The 15,479-nt window shown below is 41.0% G+C and overlaps 1 protein-coding gene across 1 annotated transcript in view; it reads left to right on the top strand.

Moving 5' to 3' along the window:
- The first annotated feature begins 153 nt into the window (after positions 1–153).
- The window catches only part of LAMC1 (laminin, gamma 1 (formerly LAMB2)), a 154,882-nt gene continuing 139,556 nt past the window's right edge, over positions 154–15,479 (top strand). Inside the window, exon 1 of the mRNA XM_006872541.1 lies at positions 154–801. Within this exon, the coding sequence (XP_006872603.1) occupies positions 396–801 (406 nt within the window). The 5' untranslated portion in view covers positions 154–395. The remainder of the gene's footprint in view (positions 802–15,479) is intronic.

Below are 15,479 nucleotides of genomic sequence, written 5' to 3'. Positions count from 1 at the left end.
CTGGGGCAGCGGGCGCAGCTGAGAGGAGGCCGGGCTTGAGATTTCTCGGTCTCCAGACCCCACCCCACCCTGCCGACCCCACCCCCTGAGCCTTCCTCCGCGGAGGCGCGCTCGGGCACGCGCTCGGAAGTCGGGGGTCGGCGCAGAGTGCGGGCAGCGTCCTGGGTGGGAGAGGGAGGCGTGGAGGCGGCGCGGGGGGCAGTGGTCAGCGAGCCGCACGGTCCTCGCCAGCGGCGCCCACCGGCCGTCTCTCCAGCGCGAGCTGCCGCCACCGCCCGCCCGAGCGCCCGGCCCCGAGGCTGCAAGGCTCAGTGTACGGAGCGGCCTCCGGGACCCGTGGGGCTAGAGGAGCGCGCCCTTGCCTTTGCTGTATAGCCCAGAGCGCGGGCGGAGAGATGAGGGGCGGCGAGCCAGCGCTGCGGCCCCAGGGGCGGCTCTGGCCGGTGTTGGCCGTACTGGCGGCCGCCGCGGCGGGTTGCGCCCGGGCAGCCATGGACGAGTGCACGGACGAGGGCGGGCGGCCGCAGCGCTGCATGCCCGAGTTCGTCAATGCCGCCTTCAACGTGACCGTAGTGGCCACCAACACGTGCGGGACTCCGCCCGAGGAGTACTGTGTGCAGACCGGGGTGACCGGGGTCACCAAGTCCTGTCACCTGTGCGACGCTGGGCAGCCTCACCTGCAACACGGGGCCACCTTCCTGACCGACTACAACAACCAAGCCGACACCACCTGGTGGCAAAGCCAGACCATGCTAGCCGGGGTGCAGTACCCCAACTCCATCAACCTCACGTTGCACCTGGGTAAGCGGTGACAGCCCTGTCCTCAACTGCTACTCACCAGCAGCTCAGGTCCCGACCCAGCCGGCGAGGTTCCAAATACCATGAGCAGGCCCTCACTCGACTTCCCCAGCTGGGGCCACCCAGGACTTCCCTTCTTCAACTTCTAAACTACTGCTCGCCTTTAGCACCCCTCAAGGGGCAAGATGCTCCTGGTTAGCATCTCTCTCTCTCTCTTTTTTTTTTCTTCCCTGTTCTCTCTTAACGGGATTCTCTCTCCCTTGATTATTTGCTAGTTCGGCTGTAGACATTTGGTCCCACTTTTCTGAAACGTCCATCAGAAACTTCCATCCCTGCCTTTCTCTCTTCCCAGGACTGTCACAATGCATTCTTGCTTGGATCAGAGTCGAAAAGGTCCCCCTTAAAATAAGCTTTTGCCTTTACAGTGTTTCGGTATCTTTCTCTCCCGGTTGAGTGTGATTGCTGTTTGCTCTGTTGAAAAAAGCTCCAAGAGGGAAAGGTCTGAATTAAAGGGAAGTGAGGGGAACAAATGCCTTTATTGCCTTTATTAAAGCAGAAATTCACTTTTGAAATTATTGTTCTTTAGAGCTGTTCAACCTTAATTAAGAGCCACGAAGCTATTTCATTGCTAATCCTGGTACAGAGAAAACAAAAGGAAGTGTCTGCTCTCACTGTAATTGCTGGGCACAGTTTTGTCCCTGGGTAAAGGCTCTAACTGTCGTTTAATACAAAGCAAGTGTAGAAACACGCATACATGAACTTTCAGAGACCAGGAAAGGGGTGTATAAAAATGTCATTGTAGGGCACTAGATGAGGACATGCCATCATGTTTATGTTAAAGTATTAAAAAATCATGTTTGGTCTGGCCAAGGGTTTTTCTTTTTCCCCCCCAATCATTGAAATATGGAGACAAGCGGAAAAATTCATTGTTATGCTTAACAGGGTCCTGTGAGAAAGTGGCATTTGATTTGTAGAGCTGGAATCTCCATTGCATTAGGAGACTTGATTTTACCAGTAGCTGGTGCTAATGAACTTCCAGAGAGAACAGACTGCCCCAAGCCATTCTTCTGTCAAAGCCGGGTAATTCTATAAGGCTAATAACATTATTTGGAGACTTTTGAAAGGAACATTTTGTAGACAAATGATTCTTTTGATCGTGGTTTTGTATTTTTCTCTCTGCTCTTCTCTGCTACACTAAATTTATATAAGCATCAAGATTGCAGTGACAACATGGTTTAAAAAAAGTGCTTTGAAAAGTGGAGTTAAATTACTGTGTGGAATCATTTTTAGAAAAGCTTTTTTTTTTTTTTTCCTTCCAACACCTTTGCAGTAAATAACATTTTACTTGCAGAGTAGTCATCAAGCAAGTGGAACTTTATGAAAACATGTTCATAAAGTGAAACTCTGAGACCTCCATTCTTCAGGCACCAGAGAAGTTAAACTATACTGCGTTCAGTTTTCCACAGACAGTGGGAAAGATCCAGCAGTATCTTGAAACAGGTGCCTTTCTAAAGACATTACAAAAGAGGGACTCTTTTAAGGCCTCATATCATATCAGCGCTTTGCTAACAAATATTTTCTCTTAAGTGCTATAGTTTTAAACTTGTCCTAACTTATTTTTGAAATTTCTATCAAACCATCTGTTTAAAATTTTGATTTGTTAACATTTCTCTGTTGAATTTTCATTATCCTCTAGGTTTATCTATTTTTTGCCCATTTTCAAATGCTAAAATGTCAAAGACAAAGTATTGTTTTGATGTCTCAGAGTGTCTTAAGATTCAACTGAAAATTTCTGAACAAGAATTTCTTATTTAAGTGAAGATCAGGCTGTTATCCTCAGCCTTTTGAGTTTTCTGTTGTAGATACTATGTAGCTAAGGGTTATTTGAGGTGATTTCAGAGGTACATAGATTACTCAGTGATTACTTCTGTGTGTTATGAAGATAATGTGGCAGAAAGAGACAGTGTCTGCCAAGTTAGTTTGCTACCACTGAGAAGCAGATATAGTAACTTTCAGTCATGGTGGTTATAAGGTCAAAGGAGATCTTAGAGTTCACCTAGTTAAGATTCCAGCCTGACTTTTTTTTTTACTCAAAAAGTGTTACATGATTGGATTTGTTTTGCTGAAAAATGCCTCAGTTTTTGATATTATTTTCTGCTAAATGAAATTTATAAAACAAAGAGTTTAAAACTCTTATGTTTGAAAAATTATTTAAAATGTTTTGGTATGTATATTGTGCGTAATGGTAAAAATATTATATATTTTATGCCTTTTTAGTTCAACAGTTTCTAAAAACTTGACTAGAACTTATTGTACTTGTTCTTGGATCAGAAATCATGTCCTGCAGGAAATTATGTGTGGGGGTGGAGGTCGGGTAAGGAGGGAGATATGTGTGTAGTGGGCTTCATATTTTTCTCTCTCTGACTTTCTTTCAATGACAAGGACATAATATACACCTATAATTTAATAAGCAAGGCTTTATGTGTCCCGTGTGTATTGATGCTTAATGTAGTCACTCCCTAACTTGAGCTACTCCATGGGTTCTGCCTAACTAATTATTTCCCATGAATTCAAGTACCATGACTGTTTGTGCATCTATTAAACCTCCTATCCAGTTCAAATTTCACATACCCTTAAACAAGTGATGCATATTGTGCTCTGCCCTTACAGAGCATGTGAAACTTGAAGTGAGCAGTGTCAAAGAACTAGGTCTGGCCACCATTTTTCTAGCCTGCCTGCCTTTTGATGTTGAACTTCAAACACAACTTTAAGATAAGCAAAATCAGATCACATTTGAGTAGTCACAGAAACATACATGTTTTGAAAATGATCCTGAGTCCTTTTTGTTGTTTTTCAAATTGTAAAAAGAAAACATAAAAATTAAACAGTAAGCATAATGACAAGTGAATCTCCTCATCTCCACTTGCTAAAATCCGGGTCCCATCACAGTTTCTTCTGTATCCTTCCAAAACTGTTGCATGCGTATATAAAGCTACATGACCACTTTAAGTGGCATTTTTTTTTAGGAGCGGAACACACATATTTTTAACAGATGGAAAGTACAAATTAGATCATTGTACCATTTTTATCATTTGCTGTACAAAAGCCAGGAAAACCAGCTTTGATTCTGAATCAGACATATCTTAAGCATCACATACAGCAACGCAGGGTGGAATGTATTGTCACACAGAATGAGTGAAATTTGCTGTGGAAACCAAAACCCCATTTTCTTCTTATGTTAGGAAACTGAGCCAGGCAGCCTTCCTTCAAAGTCTCATTTTGCTTTCAACTTCTGGATCTTCTCTATCATTTTATTTTGGGCTTACTCAATTGCTGTTTAAAAGTTTTGGTTCTTGTGTTTTCAATCATAATAAATTTTATCAGTACCAGTAGGATAGTTGATAGTAAGATAGTAGCTGAGGATTTGCCCTTTATTAAAATACAACCATTTTTATTAAGCTGATAATCATTGTGGATAGAAACTTGGCAGAGAGGGTCTTGATCTTAGAGGAAAGTAGCTTTCCCGCCTAAAAACAATTAGATTAAGGAAGTGAGTGCTGCTATAAAATCAATTTAACAGAAGTTTATAAAACTCCTAAAATTAACACTAAGATCTGATTAGTTTCCAAACACCTCATAACTTTAAAGAACCAATAGTGATTAACTGATGTTTTTAAACCAGCTTTTGAGTGTTAATAGATAAGAATAGTGCATCCTGCTCTGGTAGGTTCTCTGACAAGAGTCCATATTTAACATGGAGCAAACAATGTTTTTTTTTTTTTTTTTTTCCTCAGGACAAACCTATATTTGCTAGGTAGGTTCTGAGTGTGTCAGGGAGCAGCTTTCTGGTGACTTCACTGAGGTATTTGTGCAGCCTGAGGGGACACTATTTTAGTTTGTCTCACAAAGGCTTGGTTTACATTTTGCAGGTTTCAACTTGAGGAGGAACTCTTCTTTAAAGACCAGCAGTTGGTGAACAGAGTTTTAAAAAGTTGCTGTTGGCTGTTTTCCTATTGTACAATTCACTGGTTTTTCTGCAAATACCTTTTTCATTTTTTTTCTAAGGCTTTCAGGAAAACTTTTTTTATGTATTTGGGGAGAAATTGGGACTTTAAAGTTCTAAACCACATACCTGACCTCTCCCATCAATTTGCCTTTGGTCACATTTGTAGTGGGGAGATGAAGTGTGACTATTTTAACTGTAAATCCTTTTAGGAAGTTGGATATGCCTTTTGCTATGCACCCCTTCCCCTCATGCATATGTTCTCATGTTACTGCTGAGTAGTCCACAGACATTTTTTAAATACCTACTAAATATATAGCATTGTACTTGATACCAAAAGAACCCACAGCCATCTAGTTGATTCCCACTCGTAGGAACCCTACTTAGGGTTTCTGAGACTGAATCTTTACAAGAGCAGACAGCAGCTCTCCCTGGAGCAGCTAGCTGATGGTTTTGACATTGTGGTTATCTGCCCAATGCCTAACGCATGGCACCACCAGGGTGCCAGTTGTGTTGGACAGAAAGTTGCAAGTGAACGAGGGCCCTGTCTTCGGAAGCTTTTCTCTATCAGATGGAATTTGCACAATTCATTGCCATGCCATTGCAAAATCAAGAATGTCTATATATCTTACAGTTTATAAAGCCTCTGTCACTGATTAGATTTTCACAGCTTAGTGGAGGCAAAGACCTTTTACAGATGAGGATCCTGAGGTTATGATTTGCCAAAAGGCATGGTGGAGATGCGTAATAGATCTTTAAGTCCTAGTCTAGCTTACTAGCCACTGCTGCTCTTAGCTTCTCTAGCAAATCTCCTAAAAGAATGACTTGTTTATTCCAGGACATCATTAAAATGAAAGTTGATTCACACATTGATTCCGAGATACTCGCCGCTTGGCTTTCCTTCTTTTTTCTCTGCTCATTTTCACTTTTATTTATGGATTCTTCTCTTTTTGTTGCTGTGAGTCGAAACCATCTCGAGGCACTTAACAATAACAAAAAAATGCTCCCTACGTGAATTTATCTAAATCTCAAGACTTCATTTAATGTCTGTAAATTGATACATTTTAAATTTGAATCACTCCAGACATGTTCATTTTGGGATGTCAGGGGCCATGTCTAAGATAAAATTCATTCCTCATTGTCTTACCCAACCCAGAGCAGATTTGTAGTCTCTAGCTTGGTCAGTTTGAACCGCAAGGTCACTGGTTCAAAGTCACCAGCCATTCCTTGGAAAATCTATACAGGGTCGCTATGAGTTGGAACCGACTCCATGGTACTTAACAATAACATCGCAGTGGCAGAGACCCTGAGTGGTGTGCATGGTTAACGCAGTTGGCTATGAACCCAATAGTTGGAGGTTCAAGTTCACTCAGAGGTGCCTCAGGAAAAAACCTGGTTGTGATCAACTGAAAAATCAGCCATTGAATATCCTATGGAGCATGTTTCTGCTGTCAGGCACATGGAGTTACCATGAGTCAAGGTCAACAGCAACTGGCTTTACTCAATGGCACTATGGTTGAACAGTGTGGATCCTAACCTATTTTTCTTCAGTCTCCTCTTGGAGATAACAGTGTGTGCTAGGCTCTTAGCAGTGAAGATTACTTTGTATACCCAGCAGATAGGATCCCCTGTGGTGAGGCGGGTCAGTTCCAGTCAGACCAGCTCTAACTCCGCCTGCTTTTCCCCACCCATACCCTCTACAGGCTACGGTACTCTTGCACCTACATGTTGTTAGGTATTGTAGAGTCAGTTCTGAGTTACAGCGACCCTATGTAGGGTTTCCAAGGAGAACTGGTGGGTTTGACCTGCTGATCTGCTGCACCACACCATGAGCCCCTTAAACCCACTGTGTCTCTTAAATCCTTATCTTTTTCTCCATCTCTTTGCCTTTACCTTAATGTAGATCCCTGTTGAATTTCAGTTGGATTATTGTAATAAGCAGGAACTGAATAAATATCAGCTCTCTGAAAGGTTGGTGGTTTAAACCCATCCAGTGGCTCCACAGGATAAAGACCTGGTGATCCACTCCTGTAAAGATGACAGCCTAGAAAACTGTCTGGGGTGTTCTGCTCTGGAACATGTTACCGCAATTGTAACAACTCCTAACTGGTGATTTCTCTGCCTCTAGCTTCATCCCTTATATTCAGGTAACCACTGCAGGTTGAGTGATAGTTCTAAAATGCACACATAATTGTGCTAGTTCCCAGTTAAAAATTTTGCAGTGGTTCCTCAAGGCTTCAAGATGAAAAGACTTTATGATTTGGACCTTTTTTCATCTGTAGGCTTCTCTTGCATCAACTCACCCCTCAAAGGATTGTTGCTTTGGTTTGGGACACTTTTTTGGGAATCTTTCCCAGTTACTCTCTGCCCTTCCCACTTACTCAGTAAACTCACTCCACTTTGTCTAATTGGAGCACTTGTCAGTTAGTATGTCTGTTTCTTTACTTATCTCTCTCTATCTCTAGACTATAAGGTCTTTGAAGGCAGGGTTTAGGACTTAATCTACTTTAAATTTAATGTAATGTCCTTTACCAGTTGCCCTGCAATCCCATGTGTGTCATAGTAGAGCTGTGTTCCATAGAGTTTTCTAACATTCATTCATTGCTTGTTTACCGAATCAAACTAAACCCACTGCTGTTAAGGTGATTCGGTCTCATTGTGATCCCGTAGGACAGAGAATGATTCCTCAGGATTTCTGAGACTGTAAATCTACATGGGAGCAACCAGCCTCATCTTTTTCCTGAGGGAGCAGCAGTTTGGTTTGAACCACTGACCTTGCACTCAGCAGCCCACTGCACCACTAGGACTCCTTGTTCCGCCTAGGGCACCATGTGAATTTCTGGTTATATGTAAAGATGAGGAGGATATTGCCTCTGCCCTCATGGAGTTATGGTCTGGACAGGGAGGCCAAAGACCTCTAGAGTGGAGTTTGGCAAATTAAGGCCCATAGGCCAAGTCCAAGGCTGCCATCAATTTTTATATGGCTTATGAGCCCAAACTGGTTATTACATTTTTAAATGGTTGAAAAAAAACTAAGAGTATTTCATGACATGTGAAAATTACATGAAATTCAAATTTCAGTGTCTGTGTTGTTGTTGTTAGGTGCCATCGAGTCGGTACCGACCCATAGCGACCTTATGCACAGCAGAACGAAACACTGCCCGATCCTGGGCCAACATCACTATTGTTGCCACGCTTGCCTTCCAACCTGAGGGCCTCATTTTCCGGCACTGTATCTAACAGTGTTTCCCTGCCATTCATAAAGTTTTCAGTGACTCAATGTTCGAAAGTAGTTCGTCACTCCTTCTTCCTAGTCTGTCTTTGTCTGGAAGTTTATCTGAAACCTATCCACCATGGGTGACCCTGCTGGTATTTAAAATACCAGTGGCAAAGCTTCCAGAATCACAGCAACTCATAAGCCACCACAGTAGACAAACTGGCAGACAGTGGTGGTCAGTGTCTATAAATAAGGTTTTATTGAAATCTAGCCACACCTCCTTATTAATGTACTTGTTTATAGTCTCATTAATGTTGTCCATGGCTGCTTTCACACTATAAAGGCAGAGTTGAGAAATGTTGACTGTTTAAATGGCTCACAAAGCCTAAAATAGTTACTGTGCGGCACACTATAGAAAGTTGAGTGACTTCTGCTTTAAACCAGTAAGTTCAGTGTTATACAATATGTTCTAAGGGAGCGGTACAAACACAAAGGATTCACTAAATTTCCATTTGGATGGAGGATGGAGGTTTTGTATTCTCAATACCTAGCAATGTGTTTGACATATTTGACACACACATATTTAGTGACTGTATGGAAGGAATCTCTGGGTGGTACAAATGGTTAGCATGCTCAGGTGTTAACCAAAAGATTGGTGGTTCAAGTCCATCTTGAGATAGATACCATAGAAGAAAGATCTGGTGATCTGCTTCCAAAAATCAGCTATTAGGAAGCACAGTTGTACTCTGACACACATGGGGTTACCATGAATCAGATTTGACCTGAGGGCAACCAGTCTGGTTTAACTATGTGAATGAATAAATAAATGCCTTAAAACATTGGACAGTAATTTAAATTCTTAGCAGTCCTTTTGAGCTTGTATTTTTGTCATTGCTTCATCTCCATGTCATGAAGCGTAGCTCAATAGGATAATCACTGGACTATGAACCACAGGGTTGGCAGTTTGAACTCACCAGCTGCTTCTCAGGAGAAAGGTGAGGCTTTCTGTTCCAGCAAAGATTTACAGCCTTGGAAGCCCTATACAGGGTTGCTAGAAGTCAGAACCAACTCCACAGCACTTAAGAACAAGGGTACTGTAATAACTAATATTAAATGTGGTGTGTGGTGGTTTTATTGCTATGTTGTTGTTATGTGCTGTGGAGTTGGTTCCGACTCATAGCGACCCTGTACAGGGTTTCCGAGGCTGTAAATCTTTACCCGAGCAGAAAGCCTCATCTTTCTCCCGTGGAACAGCTGGTAGTTTCGAACTGCTGATCTTGTGATTTGCAGCCCGATTTGTAACCACTATGCTACCAGAGCTCCTTATTGCTATAGCTTTTAAAAAAATAGATGGAACTGAAGAATATGTGACTGTCCTTTTCTGGGAAGAATTTAAACTTATGTATATGATTTGAAGTCAACCCAGGTACATTATTTTGAGAAAGCTGTCTACTGAGATTTGAACCTTGCTGATGAATGTTATTTCTGAAATGATAGCGTTGTCGTGTTTTTGGAAATCGACATAAGTAAGTTTTATTTAAAAATGTGTATTCACATGCTCTACTGTTGAAGTAAAGGAGCTCTGGTAGTGTAGTGGTTACGAATCGGGCTGTAAACCTCAAGGTCAGCAGTTAGAAACTACCAGCGGTTCCGCGGGAGAAAGATGAGGCTTTCTGCTCCCGTAAAGATTTACAGCCTCGGAAACCCTGTACAGGATCGCTTTGAGTCAGTTCCGACTCCATGGCGTATAACCACCATCACCACCTCCACTGTTGAAGTAGACTCCTAAAAGGGATTAGTAAGCAGTCGAAGGGAAAAGGTTATAATGAAGCAGCTTCTTTGCTTACTGTGTATGGTATCATTTTTACTTGATGTAATTCTTCATGTAGAGTTAAAAGACAGGCTTTCTGGGTGCCTTCTCTTCCAGACATGGAGAGCTGTCACTGGAGAGTACAGCTCAGTGCACAGGAACAGAACCACATGTTTGTCCGGAGTCAGCAGGTGCATTTTTCCTCCGTCCTTGTTTTCAGCTGTACCTCATTGACAGCTCTGCTGCTGTTCTGGTTTGGTTTTAGGGAAAAGTGTCAAAAGTATAAACACAACTATTTGTTTGTTTTTACAGCTCAGAATTCCTGAGGGGTTTTTCTTTTTTTTAAAATAAAGTATTAATTTGTCTGTCATCTTAAACTGTCCATTTCAAAGGGTAAAAATTTAAGAGGGTTGTGTGCTGGTTCTGTTAGTTTGCTGCTTGCTATAGGACTTGTAAGTACTGCTGTTATTTGCAAGCATCTTCTTTCTTGTAAAATGATAAAGTTAGATGCTTGCTCATTTGGGCCTAAAATTGACAGCATTCACAGGGGCTACCAGAAAGCCCATTTATAGAAATGTGGCAGACAGTGATGACACTAATTAAATTCATCTGCTTTTCTTTCCATGGGCTCTTCCAAGGGGTCAGCCTGAAATAACCAGGGCCCAGCCACCCTGGTGCCCTCTGCAGCTACATATTCATGAAATAAAATAAGACAGATTTGCCTTTTTCCTAGGCCCTTAGATCTCTCCAGGGAGGAGAAACTTGTGGTGAGGGTGGGTGATGAATTAGGGGATTTACATTGTTTCTTTTTAAACTTTTAGAATTAAATTCCCCTTTTGTTACTCAGTGTTTCCAACTGTTTGACTGCTTCTTGTTACACTGAAGACAGTTTTGGATTTTTATTTATCTTATTTGAATTTTCCTTATTTCATCTTCTTTTTGTTTTGAAAGTTGATTGAAATAGTAATCCAAAATCAACATGCTTCACTTAAAAAAAAAAAAATTCTTGAATTTGGTACGTGGTTTTGAATAGAGTAGGGATTCAAGAACACTTTGTTTCATTATGGTAAGTGATAGTATATGCTATGATTTCTGATTAGACAAAATGACCGCTTTGTGACTGTAGATAAAACACCTGTCATTGTTTTCAAAGACCAGGTTAATCACCAATCTTTTCTCTCCTTTTAAAAATTATTCTGATTTTGCGATCTGTCTATAACTCGACCTAGATAGAGGTTAGGTAGGTATGTATTTATATAATGTAAAAATTTAGAGCTGTACATTTCATATTTGCATTTCTTTGTATGTAAATAAATGCATCAAATTAACAACAACAAAATAAGAATTAGGGAACTCTGCAGCCAATTATAAGGAGCTCTGGTAGCATAGTGGTTACAAATTGGGCTGCGAACCTTAAGGTCAGCAGTTCGAAACTACCAGCTGCTCCGCGGGAGAAAGATGAGGCGTTCTGCTTCTGTAAAGATTTACAGCCTCGGAAACCCTGTATAGGGTTACTATGAGTCGGTTCCAATTCCACTACACATAACCACCACCACCACCACCACAGCCAATGATGATAAAAAATACTTTATAGGTTATTTTATTTTGTTTGGTATAATATAGGAGAGCACTGAATCTGAGGCATAACTGTTTGTGATATATTTCTCTTACCTTCCTTCTTTTCTCTACCAGTAGTTGCTGGCATTATGCAGTAGGCATAGACAGATATTTGTTGGGTGAATGAACAAGTGAGTGAGTTTGCTGGTGTAACTGAGATACCAAATGATTGTCATTGAAGTGCCAGTAGAGCGTGTTCAGGAAAGCATCAAGGTGAGCTCCCTGGGAAGCCTCAGAAAGTAGTGCGTGCAGCACACACAGAAGAGTGTTGCCCAGACTCTTTTTGACCCTCTTGAAGCAGGTAGTGATTTTGGCTGATGCAACTTGGTTTGAAATGGTAAAATGGTAAGTTGGTTGTGTTTCTTGCAGCTATAGAGAAGTCTTTAAGAGTGCTCCTGATTGGCATGTTCTTTGGGCATATATAACTTACTATTTAATTTCTATGGTGAAAACAAAGACTTTCATAAATTACATATATAATAGGAAGACTCGATCTCCATTCCTTTTACATGTGGCTTCTTCTCATTGTTCCTTTCAGAAATAATAAGCCAGAAGATTGAATTGTATGACTTTGTTTTAGAAGTTTATGGAACTTTGTAACATATTTCCAACTAAGTATATCTACCCACTATGAGTACTGGTGTGGTGCTGTAGAATAAGCACTGGACTGCTAACCAGAAGGTCAGTATTTCATACCCACTTTGGAAACCCTGTGCATGAGTCTACTGGATTCTGATTGTAATCAGTGGACTAAGGCCTTATGTAAAGGAAACAGCTGGTAAGAGAATATTTCATGTAGGGGTATTTTAATAAGCGATGTGTGGGTTACAAAAGATGTCAAAGACACCCCCCCCCCCTTTTTTTCACATTGCATTATTAATATACAACTTAAAAATTTTGTGTAGCAAATTGGTTTTCCATTCAGTAGTTCATTGGTTGTGATCCCTACAGTGGGTCATTGATCTCTTCATTTTCACCCTGGTTTCCCTGTTTCATTCATCCAGTTCCTCTGTCCCTCCCTTCCTTTTCATCTTTGCTTTTGGGCACATGCTGCCCTTTTTTTCTCTTATACGTGATTGTTCTAAGTAACACATTGGTTTTGAGTATGACTGGTTATATTTTATAGGCCTTTCTTTATTTGACTGAAAGATGGTGTCCAGGAATGGCTTCAGTTCCAAATTAGTAGGCTGTCTTAGAGCAGTAGCCTCAAGGGTTTCTCCAGTCTTTGTTAGACCAGTAAGTCTTATCTTTTTATTAATTTAAATTTCGTTCTACATTTTCCATCCACTCTGACTGTGACCTTCTGTGGTGTTCTTGGTCAGAGCTATTGGTAGTTACAGCTGGGCACCGTCTACTTCTTCTGGTCTCATGTTAGAGGAGGTTAGGACTACTAGTCCTTGGAACTAATTATTTTCCTGAGTCTTTGATTTTCTTCATTCTTCTTTGCTTTAAAAATGGGGAGAAACTTAGATGGCCACTCATAAGCTTTTCAGACCCTACACATTATTCATCAAATTAGAATCTAGAACTCTATGTCAGTTGGCCAAGATGTTCCCCCAGACTTTGGTCCTTAGCCTTCAAACCCAGTAGATCAGCTCCATAAGGTGTTTGTTACGGTTGGTGTTGTTATAAGTGCTGTCGAGTCGGTTTTGACTCATATGCAACTCTGTGTAGGGTTTCCAAGGTGCAGCTGGTGAATTTGAATCACTGACTGTGTGTTCAAAATGACCCTGCAGTCTAGTGATTTATCCTACAGCACCACACCATTGTCCACAATGTGTTTAGTTATATCTAAAAAGTTTCTATGAATACTTTTTTATCATCTGGAGGAGATAACTTAATGTCCTTGCACACACATACACAAAATCATTCATTGGGGGGATATGAGCACAGTAAAAACAATTCAGTTGAACATTTAAAGTGCTGAGGTGCACATAGAGCACTGTGGATTGAAGTCCATCAGGAAAAGCTTGGGTTGTGAAGAAAAAGTGTGGTTGCTGTTGCTGTTAAGTGCCATTGAGTTGGATCCAACTCACAGTGACCCTGTATATGGTGTCTGAAGAGCAGCTGGTGAATTTGAACTGCCCACCTTGCGCTTGGTGCTTATCCTGTGGTGCTACAGCAGGGCTCCTGAGGAAAAGCAGTAGGTATGAAAGGAGGATTTTTCAGGAAAGGTGACTCATCTGACTAAAGGTCTACACGTCAGCAAAAATGGTGGTGGCATTGTTTGCGTTTCATTGAGTAATGGGACATGTTGGATGAATTCTGGGAGATGAGGTTCATAAAAACTGAATGACAAAGGAAAGCAAATGATCTTTTGCTGACTGCTCCTGGCTACCTCTTTGTATCCTTGAAACAATCTTGAGAACTATTGTCTTCTGTGGAGTGGAAATATGACTAATAACTTCTCAGGTTGCACAGGCTGAGTTTAGGTTGGAATCCTGACCTGACATAATATGTAGATTGGACTCTTGCAGCTCTTCCATTTTAGATTGGACATAAAAATGATAGAGAACTATAAAAAGACTTTAGTTATTAAGTGAACATGAAAGTATATCAAAACAAAGAACAAACCCTGATTTCTCTGACAGCTGAGTGGTTTGGATTGTAAAAACGGCTTCTGAATTCATATTTGAAGAACAGAGAATTATTAGCAATGGAAGAATATTAAGTCCTAGGTACTTACTTACTAGTTGTATACTGTTGTGCTGTTAATGCCTCTAGGAATGTCTAAGGAATTTATTGAATTTCAGAATGAGGTCCTGGGTTTTATCAGTGTCTGCTGATAGGAAAAGTGTACCATCCTCCATTTCTTGAAGGCTGCTCAGTGCTTTATTTTATACAGGGGAATGTCATCTTATCTCCTTTCTACTGTAGTTGTGATTTCTTCCTGGTAGTTGGGAATTGTTTAGTTCAATTCAGTTGCTTACTTTTTCTGACATTGCTAAGATAAGGCTGCCTGGTAGGTCTGTAGACTCTGTTTTGTTTTGCCTCTTGGCCAAGTGGTGGTTCAGCAATGTGACTCTTACTTCCATGTGGGACACCTGGCTTCCATTCCACCTATGCACAACCACCACTGTGTTGGCAGTGGAAGCTTGTATATTGCTAGGATGCTTAACATGTTTTGGTGGAGCTTCCCAACTAAGATGGACTAGCAGCAAGGCTGGGTGATCGGCTTCCAAAAATCAGTCAATGTTTTAAAACCCTACTGACCACACTGGTTTGATCTGTAACAAATCATGGGGATGTTGCAGGACTGGGCAGTGTTTTGTTTCATCATACATGGGATTGCCATGAGTTGGGGACAGGCTCAACTCAATGGCTACTAACAACAAGTAAATTCTAACTTTTTGTTGTTGTTGTTGTTGCTCAGATTTGCTAACTGAGTAAGTCTGATGATGTATAGATGACTACTCCAGTCCTGGGAGTCTTCTTCCATCTTTCAAGCTCAGAAGTAATGCTACTCACCTTGATTTCTATGTATGTGAATATGTAAATCTGTAAGTTAGCTGACAGATCCGTACACATAGTTTAAACCCCTTAGTTTTCCTAGAGCATTACTGAGATTCAATCGGGGAACTCTTCCATACCCTAAATTATTTTTTTCCCTTTATCTCTGAAGAAGAAGTCATAGTACCTACTTAAGTGCAATGTATTTTATTTTGCATGCTTCCCATCACCATATCTAAATTAGAATTCATCATTCAAGGTTTGGCCTTATTCCTCCACTGTTTAGGAAAAACTGTAGTAAAAATCTTCTTAGGACTTTGCAGGTATGAGTTTGACTAATTATAAGAATGATTGAATTCTGCCCATGCCTCCTATACTTTTTTTGCAGCCCTGCTTAGCACTAATTGTATATAGTTTTGTGCTTAATGTGGTTGCATATTAGATACTGCTGATTTTATTTTAAGGTTTTTATTGTGGATTGAGTGAAAGTTTTCAGGGCACATCATCGGTTTCACATTCAAACATTCATATACCTTGTTTCATTACATTGATTATAATCCCCTCCACATACCATCAGTTAACAG

Source organism: Chrysochloris asiatica, unplaced genomic scaffold, assembly GCF_000296735.1.
Source record: "Chrysochloris asiatica unplaced genomic scaffold, ChrAsi1.0 scaffold00203, whole genome shotgun sequence".
Taxonomy (NCBI): Eukaryota; Metazoa; Chordata; class Mammalia; order Afrosoricida; family Chrysochloridae; genus Chrysochloris; species Chrysochloris asiatica.
The sequence above is the reverse complement of the archived record's forward strand: the minus strand, read 5'-3'. Positions and strand labels throughout refer to the sequence as shown.